Source organism: Drosophila persimilis, unplaced genomic scaffold, assembly GCF_003286085.1.
Source record: "Drosophila persimilis strain 14011-0111.01,24,50 unplaced genomic scaffold, DperRS2 tig00000715-arrow-arrow-pilon, whole genome shotgun sequence".
NCBI lineage: Eukaryota > Metazoa > Arthropoda > Insecta > Diptera > Drosophilidae > Drosophila > Drosophila persimilis.
In genome coordinates this window covers 1,023,085-1,045,185 of record NW_020825343.1, presented here as the reverse complement: position 1 = coordinate 1,045,185, position 22,101 = coordinate 1,023,085, and the positions used below count along the sequence as shown (strand labels likewise).

Here is a 22,101-nt window from a genome sequence, read left to right as displayed (position 1 = left end):
AATTATCCACCAGGTGAAAATTTCTCTGACTCACCAATCGTCTCTCGATTGGAATAACCCGCAAAATAGCAATTTACAAGCGCCAGTCTGCCCTTCCCCCCTTCCCCTCATCCACCTACCACCATCCACCACAGCCTAAGCGCTTTTTGAGTACTTCTCAGCCACACACCGCTGCACCGCCCACTCATAAGGTTCGAGGGTGGGAACACCTGAAAATTCTTGGGGGGTGCTCAATTTTTTGTTTCGATATTCATTGTGTGGTTCGTGCGAAGGCAGCGGATAGGCAGAGGATAACTAAAATACTAATTTCACTTTAGAAATTATTTTCTATTTTTTTCGTGGCTGTTTCTTGTGTTTGTTTTTGGCATTTTGGTGAGTTGGGGGGTTGGGAGTCGAGCAGGACCACCCACAAGGATATAGATCCTTGTGGTTGTTGCAGTTGTTCTTATTTCACTTTTGCTAAGAGTCACGCAAACCAATATAACTTTTTCCCCGACCGCACAAAGAGAACGTGGGAGGGAGACATGGCAAAGCGCTAAATAAGGGGCAAGAATAAAAGGAACAAGGACTGTGCCAGGTTCTGGGGCAGACATACATACATACACACACATATATAGGTATTTTTTTTGAGTAGGTGTTGCCAAAACTTCCGGAGTAGAACGCTGAGGCACAAAGAGAATGAAACAGAGAGAAGAACGAGAAGTGGATTAATACATCTTGATAGGAAAATACCATTTGAAAAAGTCGAAAGAAGCAGGAGCGAAATTGTCGGTAGATTTCATGGGCAGGAAAAGCCGATTGGCTGTGGGTGGGCTTAAGGGGCGGCAGTCGGCATTTGCTATTGAAATATTTAATTGGACACACACACACACACAGGCAAGCACAGGCACTCACATACAGATACAGATACAGATACAGACACACGCAAGTCAATAAATAAAAAATGAGTAAAATCATGAAGCAAAAAAATAAAATGTTTCTTCTGGTTTGCTATAAATTGAATTACGAGTGATGCGAATGGATACGCGGAGGAGGCGGGGTCCCGATCGGGGGCTAAAGCTCTCTCGGGTCCCACACTCGCATAAGTAGCTGCGAAATTGCTACGTTTCCGGATTCCATTCCCTCCCGCCGCTCGGGCACGCTCTGGCTGTGTGGCAAAATTTAATTTCAATTTAATTGGTTATTGATATAGCGCCCTGGTGTATGCAACGGAGCTGTGATTAATGTTGTGGCTTGGCGAATTTTTATGGCACCTTGGAGATGAGTGAGGCAGAGAAACGAGCAAACAGGCAGCCGGAGAAAGAGAGAAACGAAACAAATGAGGTTGGGACATGTTAAGCCCCTGCCTGGGGCATTGTAATCCCCCACTTGAAGCCCATCGAATAATGCTTTTGAGGTAGATTTGAGGGGGGATCATTATCATACCTTTCCAAGATAGCCCTATACCTTGTACTTCCCAGCTTATTGTAGATATTTTTGTATTAAACGAATGAAGATCGGTCTTCTAAAAAAAGTTTTAAGTGAGTTAATTTTTCCTATACATTTGTATGAAGAAAGCTATTCAAACACCTTTCCTATGCGCCTATTCCTTGCATATCTGGCATGCAATTTTCAATTCCATCAAAACTCTTGTCAGGAATTTCAGTTTACAGTTTCAGCCGCAAAATGATCGCCCAAAACCAATAGCTTTTAGGCAACTGTTTGTGGGTCTACACGATATGAGTATATCTGATATGATCTGTGCCTTTCATAGACCCTCTAATCAAATTGTTTCGTATGCCAGGCGCGAGTCTCGCTGTCTGAACTGACGCTTTTGACACAAATTGCCATTTAAAATAATTAGAAAAGTTGCAATCGGACTGCATTTGTGCATTCTGCCATTCGCTGGCTGTCAGCATGCAACTGCCAAAAAAAGGAAAAAGAAATAAAAGCAGTACCCAGCACCCGCGATGGCAGCGTTAAATATCGATTTGGAAAATATGTGTAGTTATGAATTGCGAGTCCTGTCCCCCTGTCGCATTCTGGGCCAAATCAAATAGAAATAGAGCCGTTCTCCCTCCGAATTTCCCGCTCCTGGCCATGCCAGCAAATTTCGTCATGCTTCGCATGGCCAATATTGAATTTTGATTTAATGAATGGAAATTGGCAGCAAACGCAAGGAGAGAAATAGAGACAGAGCAGAGCCAGAACCAGAACCAGAACCCGAACCAGAAATGGAAATGAAATGAATCCCAACGAGCTCTCCAATCTGTGACAGACAACCATTTCACCGTGAGATAGATAAAGTGAGAAAGAGGGAGAGAGAGAGAGATAGAGAGGGGGAGGGGTACAGGGTACGGGGTACGGGGAGAGCTTTCTATGGCACACGTTCTGATAATATTCAAATGGACCTGATCGAATTGAAAGTTAATGGAAATCAATTAAGGGACAGCCGCAAACTTTCCGCAACTCTTGTCTAACTTTTCCGATCGAATTTCCAGAGCCCGAGCCAGAGTCCCTCCAAGAAGCGATAAAAACTTGGCCGAGGCTTACATAGAACTCGCATGAATTGTAACTTTCAATTAAATTGATGATGGAGAGTTTTTCTATCATAACTTTCCCGTTGCCCCATAGCAATGCCCTGCTGAGACCAGACCAGCAGATTGATTGATTTTCCTCGCGTGACATTTTATAAAATGACCAAAATGCGAAAACCAGGAGGGAAAACTTTTTAAGCCAACACGGCATCGTTTTTGCCATTTTTGGGTAATTGAAAATTGATTCCCGGCCACATGACAAAGCCAAACCCGATTCAGGGGCGACTATGAAAATTAATAGAAATAATCTCCACTGCACACAACCAGAGGTAAAATTTACATATATCTACATATACATACATATGTACAAAGATATACATATGTATATATATACTAGTTTACACCACCGATTCAGCGGCTGTCCCAGGAGCGGCAGTGTGTGAAAAATGCAATTGATTACGTAAAATTTTGTTAAATTTTGAGCTGGCGAAAAAAAGTCCACAGCTCAAAATGGATATTTTATGCAAACTGTTTTAAAGTTAATATTTTTACGTTGGTTCAATGGGATTATAGGGGATAAACCGGATCGAAAAGAGGCGGACAAGAGTATAGGTCAAAGGGGGCATGGCATGGTAATTGGAAAAAAAAAAAAAAGGATTTAAAGAATATTTAAGCACAGATTTATGAGATCCACGGAAAAAAAGAGCAACACCGAACAAAAATGAATTCAATTGGCAGCTGAATCCAGAAATGCGCTGCTCCTCCGGCAATGCCAAGTATTTCCCGCGAGTATTTTGATTGGCATACTATGGCATACCCCTCCCCACCCCTCCCGTGCCATGCCCTACCCATCGAGCAGAGCCTTTCGTGGCATACTGCGAGCCTCAGAGCCACTCCCCACGCACAACAATTGAAATGCCATACAGTGGAGAGGAGCAGCAGCAACAGAACAGCAGAGGAGGATGGTGAGGCGGAGGAGGCGGAGGAGGAGGAGGAGAAAGAGAAACAAATTTATATGTAGCACATGAATTTCAAATATTTTTTCAACATGGCAGGCGACACGCGGCCCTAATTGAGTGTGGGCGGAAGCGGGGCGGGGGAAAGGGAAGTATATTGCCCGAGGCCAGGGCAAAATGGAGAACATGGGGGTCCTGCCCCGGCCTGCTCTCTTTGCGTATGAACAATATTCCACAACATTTAACTAATTGAGCCAGCGAGCAGCAAACATACAGAAAAAAATGTGGGTCCTGTCCCCCCAACAACCACCCAAAAATCCAAAAATTCAAAATTTGATTTGTGAACAATTTCTGGAAGAACAGAGCAGGGAAATGTCCCTAATTGATAAATGGCGGATGAGAATGAGGAGCATGACAGCAGGGGACCATAGGAGCATGGGAGCATGGCAGCTCTTGCGACTGCATTGACAAAGTTGTTAAAACATCAAAAGCAGCAATTAAAATGTAATTACACGTTCTGCGACAAATCGAATTAAAAAATCAACGTTCAAAGTTAAATAGAGTGTCAGTGGATAGAGCCAGAAGGGCGAGCCAGGAGCCAGGAGCCGGGAGCCGGGGACCACTGATGAGCGATGATAACGAGGTTTGGGGTTTTGCACATTCCACGTGTCGTGGCAGGGTCTATCAGAGTGTATCTGGGGGTGTGGCAGAGGAGTGTGCCGGGCCAGACGCGTGGGCGTACTACCATTAACCACGGGAGCTTTTAGTCAGAGCTCTTAGCTGCCCCTCCCCCGACGAACCGTTAATTAAAAGCGCTGAAACGTTTCTGAGCCCCGAATTCAAAATTTTTGCCTTTCGCAGGAATGGACCCCAACTGGCGACACATTATTCCGCCGGGCCAGAAGCGCGTCTTATCGGAGGGCCAGTGCATTGAGGACTGCACCGGGTATGCCTTCCCCCAGCAGGGCATCAACATATTTGCGGTGATGATGCGCACCCACCAGATCGGCAAGGAGGTTAAGTTGCGCCAGGTGAGTAATGCCCCTTCCAGCCCCCAGTCACCACTTCTCTACTTGCTGTGCAAGACATATAAAATGTATATGCTAATGAGCAAACTTCTGGTTTCTAACCCCATGACAGATACGACAAACCGAGGAGCTGCCGCCAATTGCACACGACAGCAATATAGATGTTGCCTATCAGGATTTTCGACGTTTGCCACAATCGGTGCACTCCCTGCCCGGGGATAGACTCATCGCCGAATGCATTTATGACAGTTCGTCACGAAAGGCAATTACCTTGGGTAAGTGCTCGGGGGAGTATATAAAAGCCACCCACACACACACACACACACCAACACACTAACACACCAACACACCAACACACCAACACACCATCACACCCAACCAAGCAACAATAAAGATTGCAAAAAATTTGTAGCAAGTGAAGAAAAAGTCCAAACATTGTCGTGAGCGAAAAATATTCTATGAAATTGCCGATGTGGCATGGCTGGATGGCTGGAAGGTTGGATGGTTGGATGGTTGGGTTGGTGGTTGTGTAAACAGGCAATGGCAACGGTGAGCAATCGTCGTTATGACACATTTAAATCAGCCAAACGATATGCGACAGGAGCCCCAGACAGAAGACTGTAGGATTGAAGGACTGGGCGGAGTCCGGACTCCGGACTCCGAACTGAGACCAGAACGAATCGCTGCACACGATAGCTCAAGACAAAGGCGAAAGCAATAAAGGAGCAGGGGCGGGAGTGGAGCCAGTGAAGACAGAGGAGCAACGTCATTGTAAAATACATAAACCAAGAGACTGAAACATTTCACTTAGCACACGGGACACGGGCGGGACACGGGTTGGCAGGCTGGCAGGTGTTAAAGCGGGCTCTGGCCGATGTGGGTGTTGCCTTGTCCTGGTCTTGTTGTGACAGCTGCTCAGGACTCCAGTGAAATGGGCAATGCGGAGTACAGCAGAGGCACCCAAAGAGAGGGCCAGAGCCAGAGGTTGCTGTAAATGAGATTGGAATAGCGAAAGATGGCAAAATGAAGCTGCCACAACAGATAATCATAATGGAAAGAACTGATTTTAATAAAAGTGCAAATGAAAATGGGATGATTAGCGCATAGAAAGTCACAAGGCTACCGTGAGAATCGACTATAACGAACTGAAAGCACAGGAGAAAGTGTAGATGGAAAGATGCAAACGATTGATGAACTGGTTCCCACTGGTTCCAGAATTTATCACCGAGCCTGAGTGTTCCCCAGAGATCTACGAAGCTTTCCTTTCAGTGCTCCATAAATGCTCAACACTCCACTACACAATCAGTGCCCTGCACTGCACTGCCCACCTCTTAACGTTTTCCAGTTCCCAGTTGAGTCGAAAGACAACACCTAACGTAAATTTGACTTTCTTGCTTGCTTGCACAAATTCAAACACAATCTACACAATTCAGCAGAAGTCTAGAAGGTAGATGGGAGATGGAAGATGGCAGGAGAGGAGAGGCAGACGACAGGGCAGAGTGACAACGGGTCTCAATAGAGACACAGCGAGTCGTAATAGACAAACGTAACGATGTTGCACTAAAAAGAATGGGAACGAGAACGACAACGAGAACGAGATAGATCCGTAGACAGTGAACAGTGAGGCAGTCAGGCGTGTGCTCGGGAAATATAAAGCTTTTCCCAACTCAAATAAAGCAAGAGGCAGGCACCATACTGTACCATTCCGTTCCGTTCTGTTCTGGCTGTTCTGTTCTGTTCTGTTCCAAGCCATCAACATCAACGTTGTCTCCGTTTTTTGCAATATTTTTATGATGGCGCCTTGGCTGCTTTACGGCGCTGCCAACTGCATCGGCCGCTTAATTTTGTTCTTTGTTGCAAGCCAGCCATGCCAACTCAAGCCGAAGGTGCAACTGCCAGTACAATGGGGGATGGGATGGGATGGGATGGTCTGGGCGCCGATGGAGGTTAAGGGACTAGCCAGGAAATTGTCCTCAACTCTCGTTGAAAATTTGTTGCATTTTCTTGTGTGTGCGCTCTTGTCTTGGAGGATGGGTTGATGATGGGTGGGTGATGGCTGGGTAATGGGTGGGGATTCATTTTGCTTTTGTTTTTCACAGCTGCATTTCTTATGCATTTCGTTTTCTTCTTCTCCGTTTCTCCGCCCGCACAGGTGGCCTCACCATGAAGGAAGAAAGCTGCACAGTGCTGACACTCTACTATCCACGCCAGAAGAAGCTGACAACGTGTCACTCACTACCGAGTCTGCCCACAGTGTTGCATTCGCTTGGCATCGAACAACTGGCAACGTAAGTTCCTTTTCTTTCCATTTCTTTCTTCTCATTTTCTTCTTTATAAATGCTGTATGGTTATGCCTGAGTTTACCAACAGTTCCCAGTTTCCAGTTCCGGATCCGTAGCCGTATCCGGAGGCTAATGAAAATTGACATGTACCGGAATTAAGAATATGTATCAAGGCAAGCCGGGAAACTTCAAAGGGAAATGAGCTGCACTGTACAGTGGGGTTTATCGAATAAATGATCACTTGAATTCCAAGCGACAGAGAGCACGATTCAACAGAGCGTGAACAGAAAGTGCGTTCATCGTTTATCGATATACTGCTGCAGGTGCAGTTGCAACACTAAGAACTACATAGAACTATTCTCTCGCCGAATCAATTCACTCACCATTCACATTCAATTTGGCTCCATTGTAGCTCCGCTCCTCTTCTTTCCGGCTCTCAACCTCCTGCCGACCCACTCGACATTGCCGGGACCTTGCCTCTGTTCGTTTGGCTTGTGTATAAGGAAATTTGGTTTATTCCTCTGTTGACTAAAGTAATTGGTGATTTAATGATGTTGTTGCATAACCAAATCACCTAACGAACTCACAGTGGCACTGCCACAGACCCAAAGAGGCAGAGAGAGGGAGAGAGCGAGTGAGATTCAAAGTCAGAGTCAGAGGAGCAAGCCAGCAGCCTGAAGAGGCCAAGAGGTCGGGTCCTCGGGTATTCTCAATTCTGAAGTATTTGCCTAACAAACAATCGGAAAATGAACTGTGCACTGCAAACTGCTTTTCTCCTTTCCCATGCCCTCCTCTCGGGCTCTGCTCTAATTGAGAATTGTGAATGTGGAAAAATAAATTACGAGACAAGCAAAGGCAAACGCTGTAACGCCGGAGTAGTGAGAGGAGGGACCTCGAAGGAGAGACCTCGAAGGAGAGACCTCACTTTTTTTTTTTATTTAGAAAATATTGATTTCTATTAACGTCAAGTGCTAAATAAACAGGCAAGTACGGAGTCTGGGAGCCAGTCAGCCATCAGCCATCAGCCATCACTCAGCCGTCAGTCGAGGTCCATTCAGTGCCCCCCCAGCACTTGACTGCTGAATGGCTCTGGCCACCAATTGGGAATGCAGCGCCATGGTCTAGGATAAATCAGCTCGGGGCCACATAAATATTGTATTAAAGCGTGCGCTAAAAATTAGTCGAAATTAAACCTGAATGGTATTTGGGGGTGAGCAGGATGGATGGCGGCCAAGGACTTTGGTACGCTCTATTAATCACTTCCTATTGACACAGGGCCAGGTCCGAATCGAATCAAGCCAAATCAAAGATAATTTTCTATGGTTTTCCGTCTCCTCCACACCTCTCCTCTCCTCTACACCGCAGAAAATCAAAGTAAACGGCATAAATAGATTACGGTTAGGGGAAGAGGAGGAAAGGTAAAGAACGGAAAACATGGCCACGTAAATGAGTTAAGAATGAAGGGCCAATGGGCAGAGGAGAGGAGAGGTGAGGAGGGGAGTGGTGGGGGTCTGTGCTGAGGTTAAATGTAAAGGATTGCCAGAGTTAAAAGTGTTAGTTAGGTAAATGCGGTTAGATTGGATTTTTGGGTCGATTGGGGAATGAGAGAAGAGCGTTTCTTAACGATAGAGAGGTTTCGCTCAATCTTTGATTATCTTTAGCCATTTCTATATATATACCTCAACGACGTAGATCTATATGGTTAGGGTTACGAAAACATTCAATGGGAACTATCAGAACGTAATAGAGTCCAACATTCAATATGCCATACCACTTCTAGATCATATCATATCCTGTCAAATAATGTCCCATTTCATGGTACAATCGCTTCTATGTAGAAAGGCAGAACACAAACCCATCATCGACTGGCATTGTCCAGTGCCCAATGTAAGTGATTGTGAAGTGAAGTGAGGGCCCATGACCTCCCTCCCATACATGGGCTTTTTGTCCAGACAATGTCCACTTCATGGACTCCATATATACACATGGTGGCGGGAGACGGGAGAGGTGAGGAGGAGGAGGAGGAAGGAAGGTCCTGGTGCTGGTGCTGGCCTGCGTGTACCGAAAATCGACATGAATTGATAAAGTCATTTGCAATTGTCTGTCGTTATGGGGAAACACCAGGGCTCAGGGCCCAAGGCCAACAGCCCAGAACCCAGAACCCAATACACAGAACCCGAGTTTCGGGCCTCCTCGATTCGTTTCGTCTCCGTTGTCGTTGTTGTTTCACGCGCTTGTTGTTGTTTGTTTAATACAATGGGCTCCCCCCCAGCCCCATCCACATTCACATCGCCATCCCCATCCCCATTGCCATGCCCGCCGCCCCCACGTATTCCTGCTGTTGCTATTGTTGTTGTTGGCCAGTTATTATGGCCACTGCAATTTTGTAGCGCTTAATGTCCGGCTACGGGTCTGAGCCCCGGCTACGGTTACGTCTGGGTCTGCATTGGAGTCGAGGGGCAGGGCATGGCGGGGCGGGGCGGGAGGTCCTGCAACCGAAAGTGCGAATGCGATATGAGGATTAAAATTCATAATGAAAACCCCCGAAACGACAACAAACGGATCGAATCAGGGGAGAGGTGGCCAAGAGGATGACGCTGAGCGTAGAGCCACAATAACAACTCTCTCGGACCCATCACCTCTCGAACAATGAGGGGGGCCCTAGCCGTGTCCTTCTATTTGTTCCATGTATAAGAGTGTCTATTGATGCAGCCCGCAGATGAAGCCGCATGTTGTGCGCTTCAGGTTTAATTAAACAATGATAGAAAACGAATAGCCATAACCGCATTTCACAGGTTGGACAGGTTCAGAGATTCAAAACTATTGAAAATATCTGAATCACTTCCAACGATTCGACAGCTTAGGTATGCTCTCCACCTAAGTATACCTATTCCATAAGCACTCCCCCATTGAGAGCACCGCAGCTCAAGAATTATAAAGAACCAAATGAATCTGTTTCAGTTAATAGCCAGTCCAGTCCAATTCAATCCACAGCCACCGTTTAAGCCGGTGCTCCATTCAGTCTGTTAAGCTTGGCAAATTTAAGTAATTTCCAGTCGAAAATTGATTGTTTTTATCTTTGGTTCACACAACACTGCTCATATATTATTCGTCCTGTGTCGACTCTGTTCTGATTCGGCCTGCCACGTTGAATGATAAGCTAATGATGCACACACACACTCGCACCCACATAGACACAGAAGCAGCAGTAGGAGCATCCAAATTGAGGCTCAATTGGTCTGCAACTAATGTAATTATAAGCCACTTGCAAATGCCCCCGACCAGCATTCACATCCACATCCAAATCCACCCTCTCACCTGCCTCCTCTCCGCCGCTTTCTAGTAGACTACGCATCTGACCTGTGATGCTTATTGTGGTTGAAATTCAATTTAATTTGATACGCACAGATTTTCGGTCAGTGTATGTCCGTACTCCCCGGTGAAGGGGCTTCCAAAATTGTTTGCAGTTCAACTGCGGCTCAATTGACCAACACAGAGCAATATCCATACCCATAGCCAGAACCAGAGACAGAGACCGAATTCGAATTGCACTCAGAGAGAGAGAGAGAGAGAGAGAGAGAGATGGACACATGCGACACAATAACTGGTAATGGCGAGGGGTGATGGGGTTGCCCAAGGGGGTGGTGGATGCTGAGCCAGAGAGGAGGAGGCCGAGAATTATGGGGCGCCCATCAGCATCGGCTGGACAACGTTGTCGTCATCGTCATCGCCATCATGCAAAACTCATTGAAGTCGTTAGCGTGCGTCGGAGCCCAAGGACATAAAGCACACAATACACCAGAAGTGTGGTGGCGGAAGGGGAGGACGAGCGGGAGGAAGTGCAGTGGCAGGCATCAGGATATGGCTTGACTCAGGAATTGCATGTGCAACACTGGCAGAAAACTCCTCCCAGATTCTGGCAGCTTCCTTGAGATCTGTCTACGTCTCCATTTGATGATACTCGTATATGTCATGTTAGATGCTTTCTTACAGTGTATCTGGGATCCGGAAAACCTCCCAAAGTTTTGACAGCTCGTATCTCCGCTGAAAGGATGAAGATCTCCGAATGGTTCGTACTGCCTAGATTCGTTGACCCTTTTGTTGGAGAAAAGAAAACCCCCGAGCCTTCCGGCTAGATTTTCCTCAGTGCAGCCCGGTACATTGCTGAGCTTCATTGATCATGCGCCCAGGCCAACCCAAAAAAAAGCACAGCCCGTGCCCGAGCCCGAGTCCGAGCCCGAACCCGAGTCCTGCGCCACAACCTGAAGCACTCCACTGCCACTCCCTGCCACATGCTCGCACACGGTTCCGTTCCCTTTCGTCCAGTGCCGCCTGATTCCTGAATCGTTCTGATGCCTGGGCCCGATTGCCCCGTTATTGGCTTAATTTACGTTTTACGTTTTGGGGTTTTTGCTGCTGCCTGATTTTTCTGCCTGTGTGTGTGTGTTGTATGTATGGAAGTGTGTATGTGCTCGATGACCATTTGGGCCACGGCTCTCGCTGCAGAAAAAAGAATGCGATAGTGGTTTTTACAATTTACGCACTTGCCATGGCCACTGAAATTAATTTTAATTGTACGTGCGTTTGTTCTGCGTATCTCTATCTCTCTCTCTCTCTCTCTCTGTGTGTGTGTGTGTGTGTCTCCCTCTCTCTCTCTCCTTTTGGTCGCCTGTGGCCTGCTTCCTGGGTCTGGTTCTGGTTCTGTTCTGTTCCCGGCATTAAAATCAAAGTAATTATTCAAGTTGTGTGCATTTCGTTCACTTTCTCCCGCTCTGACTGTTCTGCTTTTCCCAGTCTTCTTCGGTCCCTTTGTTTATTGGCGTTTTCTGTTTGCTGAGCTACGCAAATTGGCTTCATTTTATAGTTGTTGCCGTTGGGTCGCAGCTTTTGTTAATTGTTTAAGGCTGAATGATATAGATATCCACTTTGTGCCCCATCCCATCCCCTTGATGGCGTCCAAAAGGGGCCTCATTAAGGCTCATGATATCCTTTATTACTTTATGACTTCTTCTTCTCCAGCTCCTCCAGCTCTTCTAGCTCCCTGGCTCCTGCTCCAGTGCCGCCTCTTTGCCTCATCTCTGCATATCGGATTGCTCGAATGCACACATGGAATTTCCCAGTCCCTGGCTCTTTCTCTGGCTCTGGCACTGGCACTGGCTGCTTCCCTTCCCTTCTCCTATCTTCTTTGTTATCGATACTTTTTGCGTGGCTGGTCGCAATTATCCCAAAGATATTTCTTTCGCTGTGGAACTCTAAGGCTTCCCCGTCCTCAATCTTGCATGATTTTTGCTTTTATTTGCCAGGTTTCAAGTTAATTAAAGCCAAAGCTAAGGAGGGTGAGTCTCGTTCAGAGATGAATCTTAAAAACGTATCCTTTGTGGCTATTTTTTTGGTTATTTCCAACTTCAGTTTAAGTTCGTAATTGATTTGGGTTTCCTTCTCCTAAAAGATTTTGGAACATTTAATGGATGGCTTTTCCAGATATTCAATGTTCTACCCCTCTCCGGCCCCTTTCCGGGCAACGGCCCACCAACAGCCAACAGCCAGCTACCAGCAACCAGTTGACTGTTTGTGCTATTTTAGTTTTCATTTGTCATCGGGAGATGGCCATTTGGCCGTTATGCCAGCCAATTGCAATTGCATTCGAGTTCAAAATTGAATTTTGCTCCAATGCGAAACAGGAGGTCATAAATGCAGAGAGCAGAGCAGAGGAGAGCTCCCTCCATATCCTAATCCCCCTCGCATAGCCAGTGGAATGGCATTTCCTACTACTCTTCCTACTCTCGTACTCCGTCCTTTGTCGAAATGCGCCGTCGTCATAACGCTACATAAATAAACCCATTGCAAAGCGCATTGCAGTTGCAGTTCCAGTTGCAGTTGCAGTTGCATGTGCCTGTCGAAGTGGGTGGGGGGGGGCTGGCCTTTGCTGTAGTTGGAGTCTATGGCCTAGAGCTGGTTCAGCTCGAAATATATATTTGGGGGGCTAGGAGGGAGAGGGGGAGAAGGGGGCTGGCATTGTGATGTGCTATTGGATTTTATAATCAACAATGCCAAACCATGGACTCTGGCTTTGTACCCCTGCTGCCTGCCTGCCTGCCTGCTGATGTTGCTTCTGGTTCGAGTTTGGGTTGGGCTTTTGTGGGGATTTGGATTTGGATTCCTGTTGCTATTGCTGTTGCTGTTGGGCCATCATTTTAATTATACTGAGTGCCAATGAAGTCAATGGCTATAAGGCTAAAACGCCGGCGATTGATGACCCGCACAGCGGGTGGGAGGGGAGGGGATGGTATGGGATGGGGCGGACTGGGGCCATGGCCATAGCCATCCCAGGATGTTATCCCGTTTTTACATTACCAACATCTGTGTGAGTTTCCGCTGCATTTATATTTATTATACTATATGTGGGAGGTTACGGCGGCTACGGTTACGGTCATGGTCATGCTTCCCGGATATATTAGCAGGAGAGAACCTCCTCTTCCTCTTCCTCTTTCCCCTCCTCTTTCTCCGCCACCAATGAACCGCAAAACACCAAATGTAAAGGAAGGGAGGAAGCGAGACCAGAGTGACAGAGGGAGAGTGCAGTACACGGGGAGAAACGGGTATGGACTCGATAAATGGACTCTGGAATGCAATGCCATACGGATTAACCTCTCGTGGGTTCTCCACAGTGCAGAACAGATGGACGGAGATGGGCAAATGCAATATATTATTTTATATTATTATTATTATGGGACGCAGGACACGGACATGGACACGGACACGGATATGGACATGGGCATGGACCGCACCGGACCGCACCGCACAGACATGCGAGGACTCGCACAAGTGGCCAGCGCCATTAGATGAGGACTCAATGAGGCAGGGGACACGACAGACGAAGGGGAGGTTTTGCAATCAATCCGCAGACATTAATATTTTTCGTGTTTGCAACCGCAAATTGTTGCGGCTGTTGCAGCAGCAGCAGCACTCCACTCCACACCGCCTCCACCCACCCCCAGCAGCACTCTCCACAGATTCTCTTCGGTTCACTCGCCACAGGAGTCAACCCAAACCCCCTGCCGCAGCACCTTTCTCGGCTGGCGCTGAAGGACTACGAGTATCAGCAGACACAACCCTCGATGCGGATTGAGTGGAATCATAAATTAATTAAAAGAGATTTGTTTGCGGCTTCCAAAGGATTCAGGCATCCCCGTCCCTGCCCCCGTCCCAGTCCCAGTCCCATGGACAGGGCAAAAACAGCTCGCAAGAGAGCTCGCACAAAGAATTGTGCGTTCGTGGTAGTGCCGAGCGGCTCCCTCTCCTTCCTTCCTCTCTTCCTGTCTCTGTGTGTGGGTGTTCTATGAAATTAAAGCAACATTTTTCGTAATGCCGGGCAAAGAACAAAATTAATTAGCCTAATTGTAAGGGCGGACAGCGGGTGCCGGGGCCATGTCGAGGGGCAGCAGACACTGAGCCACGAACGGGCATGAGCATGAGAATGAGAACGAAATAAAACGAAACGAAACGAGGCGAAATGAATGAATGGAGCGAATGAATGAGACGCGATGAGATGAATATACATACATATAGAAGGAATTTATATTGCACAAGATCCCCCGCCCGTCAGTGGCGGCGGTCAGTGGTGTAGCCCTACGAAAGGGGTTCGCAGAGTAGGAGGAAAAGATGGAAAGAAATGCTTACAATATATAAGAAATAAGAACTGAAAAAGTGCACCTCGGGTGTACTTAAGTGTTACATATTCTAAACGTATAGCCTTCTATGATCGTTTCTCAGCGAGTATCTCTCTCAAGTAAGATTCGCTGAGACCTGAGACCTGAGACCACCTCTCGATGGTCATGATAAATGACATATCCTGAGTAAAAAGAGAAATCAAATTAAGCAACCAAATTATACATATTTGTTATCGGCATCAGGAGCCTGGGGGGACACAGGGTTGACATTGAATTGAATAATCAGTAAACAAACAAAGTCCCAAAAAGCGACTTCTGTAAGCCATTCCATTAGTCATCTCTCCTCCCTCTCTCGCTGTGTGAGGGATTTCCATCCCTCCACCAGACTACGCCACTGATTACTGTACACTCTGACTGAGGTTTTACACTTTTAGCCCATTTATTAAGTTTTTCTGCCTTCTGTTCTGTCCTGTTCTGCTCCGTTTTCTGTTCCGTTTTCTTCGTCCTGTCGCTCCGTGTGCGGTTTTTATTTCGTTTGGCAGACCAGAGAATTGTAACAACGTATTTGACGCGTCACAAATGAAAATCTAAAAGATTAATTAGCTCAAGTTTTTGTCGAGCGCGACGCGCCTCCGCGTGCCTCACCACGAAAATCCGAGCGCAAATCTGCGACGACTTACCGAAAAAAGGGACCCAAGCCAAGGCAAGCCAAGGATCAGAGTCAGAGTCAGAGCAACCCTCTTTTCAACCTTCTTATTTCTCGAAAATCTGCTGGCAAAGCGCCTTTCGAGGGTGGAGTTTGGCCTGTCTGCCTGCCAGCCTGTATGTGTAATAAATTTTAAGTCCTAATCAAACTTGACAATAATAATAAAGTTAATAATGTTATTTAAGGTCTGTGCCTGTCCCTTCCCCCCGCTCTAACTCTCCATCTCTCTGTGTCTTATCTTGCAGCGACTCGAATCCCGTGCTTATATCATCGCCACCCGAATTGGCTGGAATGACACTGGAGGCACGTCTGATATCCTACGATTGGGAAAATCAATTTGGCGAATTCCAGGAGGCCACACGCAAAGGCAGCTTCAAGCCCATCTGTTGGGGGGCCAAGAATCATGTGGTGCCGGTAAGTAGAGCGCAGAGATTTCTCCATTTCCCCGATTTATGCTTCAAGATAACGACTGAAACTTTTCAATGGGAAAAGTCTCTCACTTCTCTCGCTTCTCGGGCTTCTCTGGCGGCGACAAGCGGAAGATGGAGTACTCGTACACTCTCCCCCAGTGGCAGCCTCTCATTCAAAGAGCAGTACGGCCCGGTCCGGCCCCGTCCGGCCCGGTCCGAGTGTCTGTCACAGTTGAAATCGCATTAACCCTTTTTATCCATCTGGGCATCTCAATCTCGTTTTTCTTCTTTCGCTCTTTCTCCACTTCTCTGGTTTTCTCTCCGCTAATCGCTGAGAACATTTCGAGCTGGCTTCCCTTGTCCGGCTCCTGCTGCTGCTGCTGCTCCTGCTTTACATCCATCAGCTTAATCAGCTAAATTGCTAGACAATATCTGGGATAATTTTTCTTGCTGCCATTTGATGGTCCCCACCACCGCCCACACACAGATAGACACCCGCTCGGATACAAATACAGAGCCACGGAGCCACAGAGCCAGACAAGTGCTCATTTATTCATTGGATGGGGGGATGGAGTAGAGTTAAAGCAGAAAAGACATTAGGACCCCTTTCTCCATCTCCATTCCGCCATCCCGCCATACCACCATCCCTCCATCCATGCTTTGGTTAGGGCAAAATGCGGGTAATGTCTACCGGAAACCGCACGTTATAAAGTGCAATCAATTGCATTGCGGCCAGGGCCGGCTCCTCCGTTCGCTTCGCTCGTTCCGAGTTCGAGTTTGTTAGGCGCCACTTTACAGCAGTCGCTCGCAGGGTGGAGGTGGAGGTGGAGGTGGAGGCGGGAGTGGCTCGAGGGGGACGCACATCTATCAGGCCAACACACGTACGACTTCGACAACGATCATTCTAATGGGTCACACACTAAACCAGGACTAGGACCAGCTCGAGGACCAGAGCTAGAACCAAGACCACGACCACGACTAGGACGACGATTCCCAACAAGCTGCCTCTAATTCACGTCCAAAATGGTTTAGACCAACTGAGTGAATGCTCCCATATGAGCATGATTCCTCTCCCTCTCTCACACAGTCTTTCGCCTTTTCCACTGTGTGGAAATTGTGGGGAAATTGCTTAAGTTGGAAATTGTTGCCATTTTTATGCCACTGACTTGGCTCTCTGTCTTTTCCTCTGCCTCTGCCTCAGCCTTTGGCTCTTTGGCTCTCCGGCTTTCTTGTTTTCTCCTTTTTTTTCTGTAGCGCTCGAGACCAAAATTATCAACGCTTGAATTGTCATCGATTTTCCGTGCTATTGCGTTAAATGCTGCCCATTCGGGCTCCCTTCTAGTTCGGATTCAACCATTTGTATTTTTTTTAGTCAATAATTCATTGGAGGACTCTCTGCCCCGGTGACGGACAGGCCCATTGAATTTAGATGGAAAAAAAAGAGAACCCGTTGAGGCGCCTAAATTAGCAGGGAATCAGGGCAAAAAGTTATCCCATAGTTCCTGCGTGGTAGAGAAAGGTGAACGACAGTTAAATGTAGCGTGAAATATAAAGCGGCAAAAAGGTGACAAAGAACCGAAAGAAGTCCCTGATTAGTTTTCGCCCAGCGCCTCTCCAGGGTTCGCTGGGTCGGAAGGCCTAGTTCCTGCCAGCTCTTGGACGCACACAAAGAAGACCTCAAGCAGATGGGACTCACTGAGCAATGGGGCTGAAGAGATTCCGGATAAAAAATAGAGGGGGCTAAACCAGCCGAGAAATCGCCTGGATTGATACAAAGTTGGGCTTTGGAATTTGAGTACCGTACCCGCACCCCAAGGCTCCATCTATACGGCTTTCCAAAGCCCCGCTTTGTCTTTTGTCCTTTTTTTTTGGGTCAACTTAATTAGCATAATATAAAATATTGTAGCCCCAATTTTGATGGTTGCTATCAAAGCTGGCAAAGCGAGAAACCCCACAAAAAAAAAAAAAGAAAAAAAAAAACAAAAAAAAAGGCCAAAGCCGACCACCTAATTAGCATGTCAATCTCTGCACACCGACACAAACAAAAATCTATGGCCTAGCTAGCTCTGCGGGGAAGGCAACAAATTGTGGCACACCGAGTGCCAGTAGAGAGCAATTAAAGCCTTAAATTTATGCACAACACAAAATTGCACATTTTATAATGTTCAACCTCGATGGACATAGAAGAAGCAGCCGCAGCAGACACAACCGCCGCCATCAGGAGAGGCACAAACAAAGCACACACAACACACATTCCTTTTCAATTAAAATGTCTGTCAGTGGCAACAAGGGGCTGGCTCTGGCACTGGCGCTAGCTCCTTCTGGCCACGGCCAAACACCTGGATATGTCTGTCAAGCTCCTCGTGGATTTCCCGGGCAGGGGATTCCGGGGCTGACCCATAGATTTTCGTTTCTCGTTTTTCCGTTTGGTGTTCGCCCCAAAACGATTCACAAAATGCCTTTTCAAAAATTCAACAAAAAACAACGAGCAGGGTCTGACCGTTATGCTGCTGCCATCGTCGTCGTTGTCGTTGCGATTTGCATAATATTATTAGTAAACACTCGTTATGAAGTCAGCCACGCCCCCAACTCTACCTCTGCCTCTGCTTCTGCTTCAGCCTCTGCCCCACACTCACACACAAATGCAGACATTCGCTAGATTTAGATTTTCGACTGGGCATAAAATATTTGACCGCAGCGCAAGTCCCGGGGATCCCCCATTCCCATTCTCATCCCCACTCCTCCACCTATTTATAAACACAAATTTATTCAGCGTAATTAAAACACAAAATTCAGAGCCAACGAATTCACTGGGGACTCCAGGAGCAAACAAGGAAGGTGTGGCGGGAGTACGAGAGGTGGATCCTGGTCTGGTTTGTTCGGCTCTGAGGCTTCATTGTTTTGCTATTGTACCAGGAATTTATTCTGGCGTGGGTTCTGTTTACTCTCTCCGGCTCTCCGCTCTCTCTCTCTCTCTCTCTCTCTGGTTCTCAGCGGGTGGGAGGGTATAACTGTTTCGTTGGGCCGCTTGTTCCGCGTGAATCACCTGCCATGTTCGTGGGTTCTTCAATGGAATTCGGGAATGGAATCCACCAAAATGATGTGGCATACTTTTGGGGTAACACCCAAAGGTTAACATTCTACCGTTTTTGACGATTCTGTTGGTTATCTATTCTGGAATGCCATTGTATATTGCAATGATGGTCCCCATCGATTGGGCTTGTAATATTTTTGGAAATACTTCGCATATTTTGAAACGTGTTGTAGAAATTAGCAGTCTATGGATAGACCCATAAATAGTGGAGTATGTAGTAGTGGAGTAGAGTATCCCAGTATCCCAGTAGAGTTCTTAAATCCCTATTGCATAACTTCTCTTCACTTCACTTCTCTTTCTCTTTTGTTGCAATGTCAACGGCATAAATAAGCTTTTCAATTTCCTCCGACTCGCTGCTTCTCTTTCTGTCTTGGCAGAAGAACAACAACCGAAAAAGCGAGGCTCGCGAGGAAAAAGATAAATTTAATTAATGTTGTAATTTATTACATACAGATCCAGAGAGAGAGAAAGGGAGACAGAATACCACAGCACTAATGTTTCTCATTTCCTTTGCAGGGCTCCGAGTTCCTCGAAGGCTACAGCATTAATGTTACCAAGACCTACAAGAAGCACAAGCGGTGCAAGCCCAAGCGCCTTTTTGTCCCGATTACCGAGAGGACTGCTCCACCGCCAGCCTCCGATCTGAGTGAGCTTCCCGTCCTCCACGAGCTGGACAACAACAACATCATCGAGGGAGCGGCGCGGAGTAGCCGCAGCTCGGCGACCGATGTCCACGGACTAAGTCTGAGCCGCGGCAACTGCCGGGAGTTCGTCAGCTGCCTGCTCTGGCTGGGAGCCTCCTCCTGGTGGCTCCTGCTCATGCTAAGGACGTGAGGAGATACAGCAACACCAGCCGCAGCAGCAGCAGCAGGAGGACTTGGAACAGCAGGAATCACAGGCACCACCGTCTTACTAAACTAAACTAAACATGCAGCAACAGCAACAGCAACACAACAGAAAAAAAATGATGAAAAATCTGTGGAAAACGGAAAAAAGCAAAAAAAAAACTTAAATCAACTCAACTACAACTCTCTAACTATAAATGACATCTCTTAATCCTACTACAGATACAAATAGAAGCAGTTGGAAAATGTGAAAAGTGGGAGAGAAGAACATGAAATATTCATAATAAGCTAGCGTATAACAGCTTTCCCTTCCCCCTCCCCTATTCCTACTACAACTCCAGCACCTGCTGTTCCCTATACCTCCCAACCATCCCCCCCACCCCCAATCTATATCCGCAACACCCGTCTATTTATTGTCCTCCCTAAAACCACAATTTTTTTTTTTGTTGATTTTGTTATAGATTTTTTTTAAATTATTAACGATTATTTTAGTGTAGTCTAAGCTGAAAATAAAACAAAAGCAAAAACAAAAAACAAAAAACCAAACTAAACTAAACAAGCAAAAGAATAATGTCGAAAAAAAACCGAAAAGCAATAATTAGTTGTTGTTGTCGTTATTAAATATACAAACCGCGAAATTGTAAAAGATATTATAGATATACACCTTGACTACATATATATAGAGCAGTCATTCCTTCTACCATACATATACATATATATACGATTCATATATGTATATTTAGATATATATACACACTTACATATATACATAGGGTCTGACTAGGGTAAAGCTTGAGCGTCTGATGGGTTTTGTTGGGCATTGCAAGAAACAATCGTAGAAGGGAACCGACAAGTCCGACAAGTGGCAAGTCCTCGGCGAAGGCATCATCAGAGTCCTCCCCCCAGTTAAGTTTAGTGCGAACAACCAAGTGGAACTAAGTTCGAATGGAAAAAATCATACACACACACACATACACAAACATGCATAATTCGTACACACAACACACAAGCAACATACATACATACATAAACTTTATACGTCCATATAGGAAGGGAAATCGAGAGAAGGCAAACCGATTTAGTTTAACATAATTTTTAGAAAAGACTTGGATATATGTCTCTATTTTTTTTTTTTGGGAAAAGACTAAGAAGAAAATGTTAAAGAGAAGAGCTAAAAAAGAGAGGAAAACCCTGTATTAGTGTAGGAAGAAGCAATAATCATGATATAATTTCTACCGAAATATTTAATTGAGTTAATCACTTTATGAAGCACTTGTCCTGAATGACTCCTCCTCCTGCATTCTATCTATATATAAATATATACATATGTTTAGGCAGAGAACAAGGGAGACGAGACTGAGGCAAATCGATCAGTTTCAGCCATATGTAATGGTGCGTGTAGTCGATTTAATATCGATATTTGGTCATTTCCTCTGAAGTGCTTCATATAATGCCATCGGTTTCAACCAACTTTCAAAACTTGTTTGCTGATCAATACCGCTTGCAGTCTATGCGTTTGTCGGATTTTGTTAACCTATTGTGGCTATACTATACTCGCTATTTAATCTTAAGTTCAATTCAGTTAACTATTGCAAATCTACCTGCGCTTTTTGGAACAGAATTAAATGAACGAAGAAGCGGAAATACTCTCAACACTCAAAGTGTTGCCTCCTCTCTTTTTCAGTCGCTGTCGTTCTACTAATCTCTCTCTAGTTTATACACACACACATAGGATATCACGTTTTTTGCTAGATATAAGTTGTAAATACTCTCCACTAGAAGGAAGGAACGTGGAAACGGGAAATGGGAAAGGGGGAAACTAAAAGCGGAATTGTTAGAAAAGTGGGGTAAATGAAGGAAATAGGAGGATACGGAAGCATTATACAGGGTGTGTGATTAGGTACGGCTCTCGATCAGCTCTAGCAGCTCTAGGCATAGGATTGTACGAGTACTATATACAGATACAGATACAAAAACAGATACAGAAACGGATACAGATAGACGGTTAGAGGACACGTAGCATTGTATGACGGGGCCGCCAAGTTCTGTTCGAAGTAGTAAAAATATACCATATACATACACACACACACACACACACATACGACATTAACATAAATATATACATACATACGATAACTATAACTATAAAGTCTATATACATATACATATATATATACACATATATATACAATACCCTAAATATATAAGTAGTTACGTGGTTCGTAGTTGTAAATGTGAATGTGAGTATTTTATACAAAAACAAAAAATAAATAAAAATAAAAAAGCAAATAAAGCAAAGCATGAAGCGATAAAAACAAAACAAAACCAGAACAAGAAAAAACATTTTTTTTACCAAAAGAAGATCGAGATACCGATCCCCCATGATCGAACGCTATATATATACAATAAAAATCATATATATACATAGATATATATTTTAGGATAACTACTATAACTATGATTAGTGACAAGTTGGCGTAAGCAAAATGCAAATGCAAAGTTGAAACAATCAAAATAACATTTAAACAGAAAAGAGAAAACAGAAAACAGTACAGTTTTTTTGCGAAAAAACTATTAAAAGTTTTCCTCCAAAC

General features: G+C 45.7%; 1 protein-coding gene across 1 annotated transcript in view; it reads left to right on the top strand.

Moving 5' to 3' along the window:
* Positions 1–20,063, top strand: part of LOC6602179 (MOXD1 homolog 2) — a 130,320-nt gene extending 110,257 nt beyond the window's left edge. The window contains exons 7-11 of the mRNA XM_002027183.2: positions 4,334–4,503; positions 4,613–4,775; positions 6,653–6,788; positions 15,404–15,572; positions 19,179–20,063. Coding sequence (XP_002027219.2) covers positions 4,334–4,503; positions 4,613–4,775; positions 6,653–6,788; positions 15,404–15,572; positions 19,179–19,496 — 956 coding nt within the window. The 3' untranslated portion in view covers positions 19,497–20,063. The remainder of the gene's footprint in view (positions 1–4,333; positions 4,504–4,612; positions 4,776–6,652; positions 6,789–15,403; positions 15,573–19,178) is intronic.
* Positions 20,064–22,101: the final 2,038 nt, after the last annotated feature.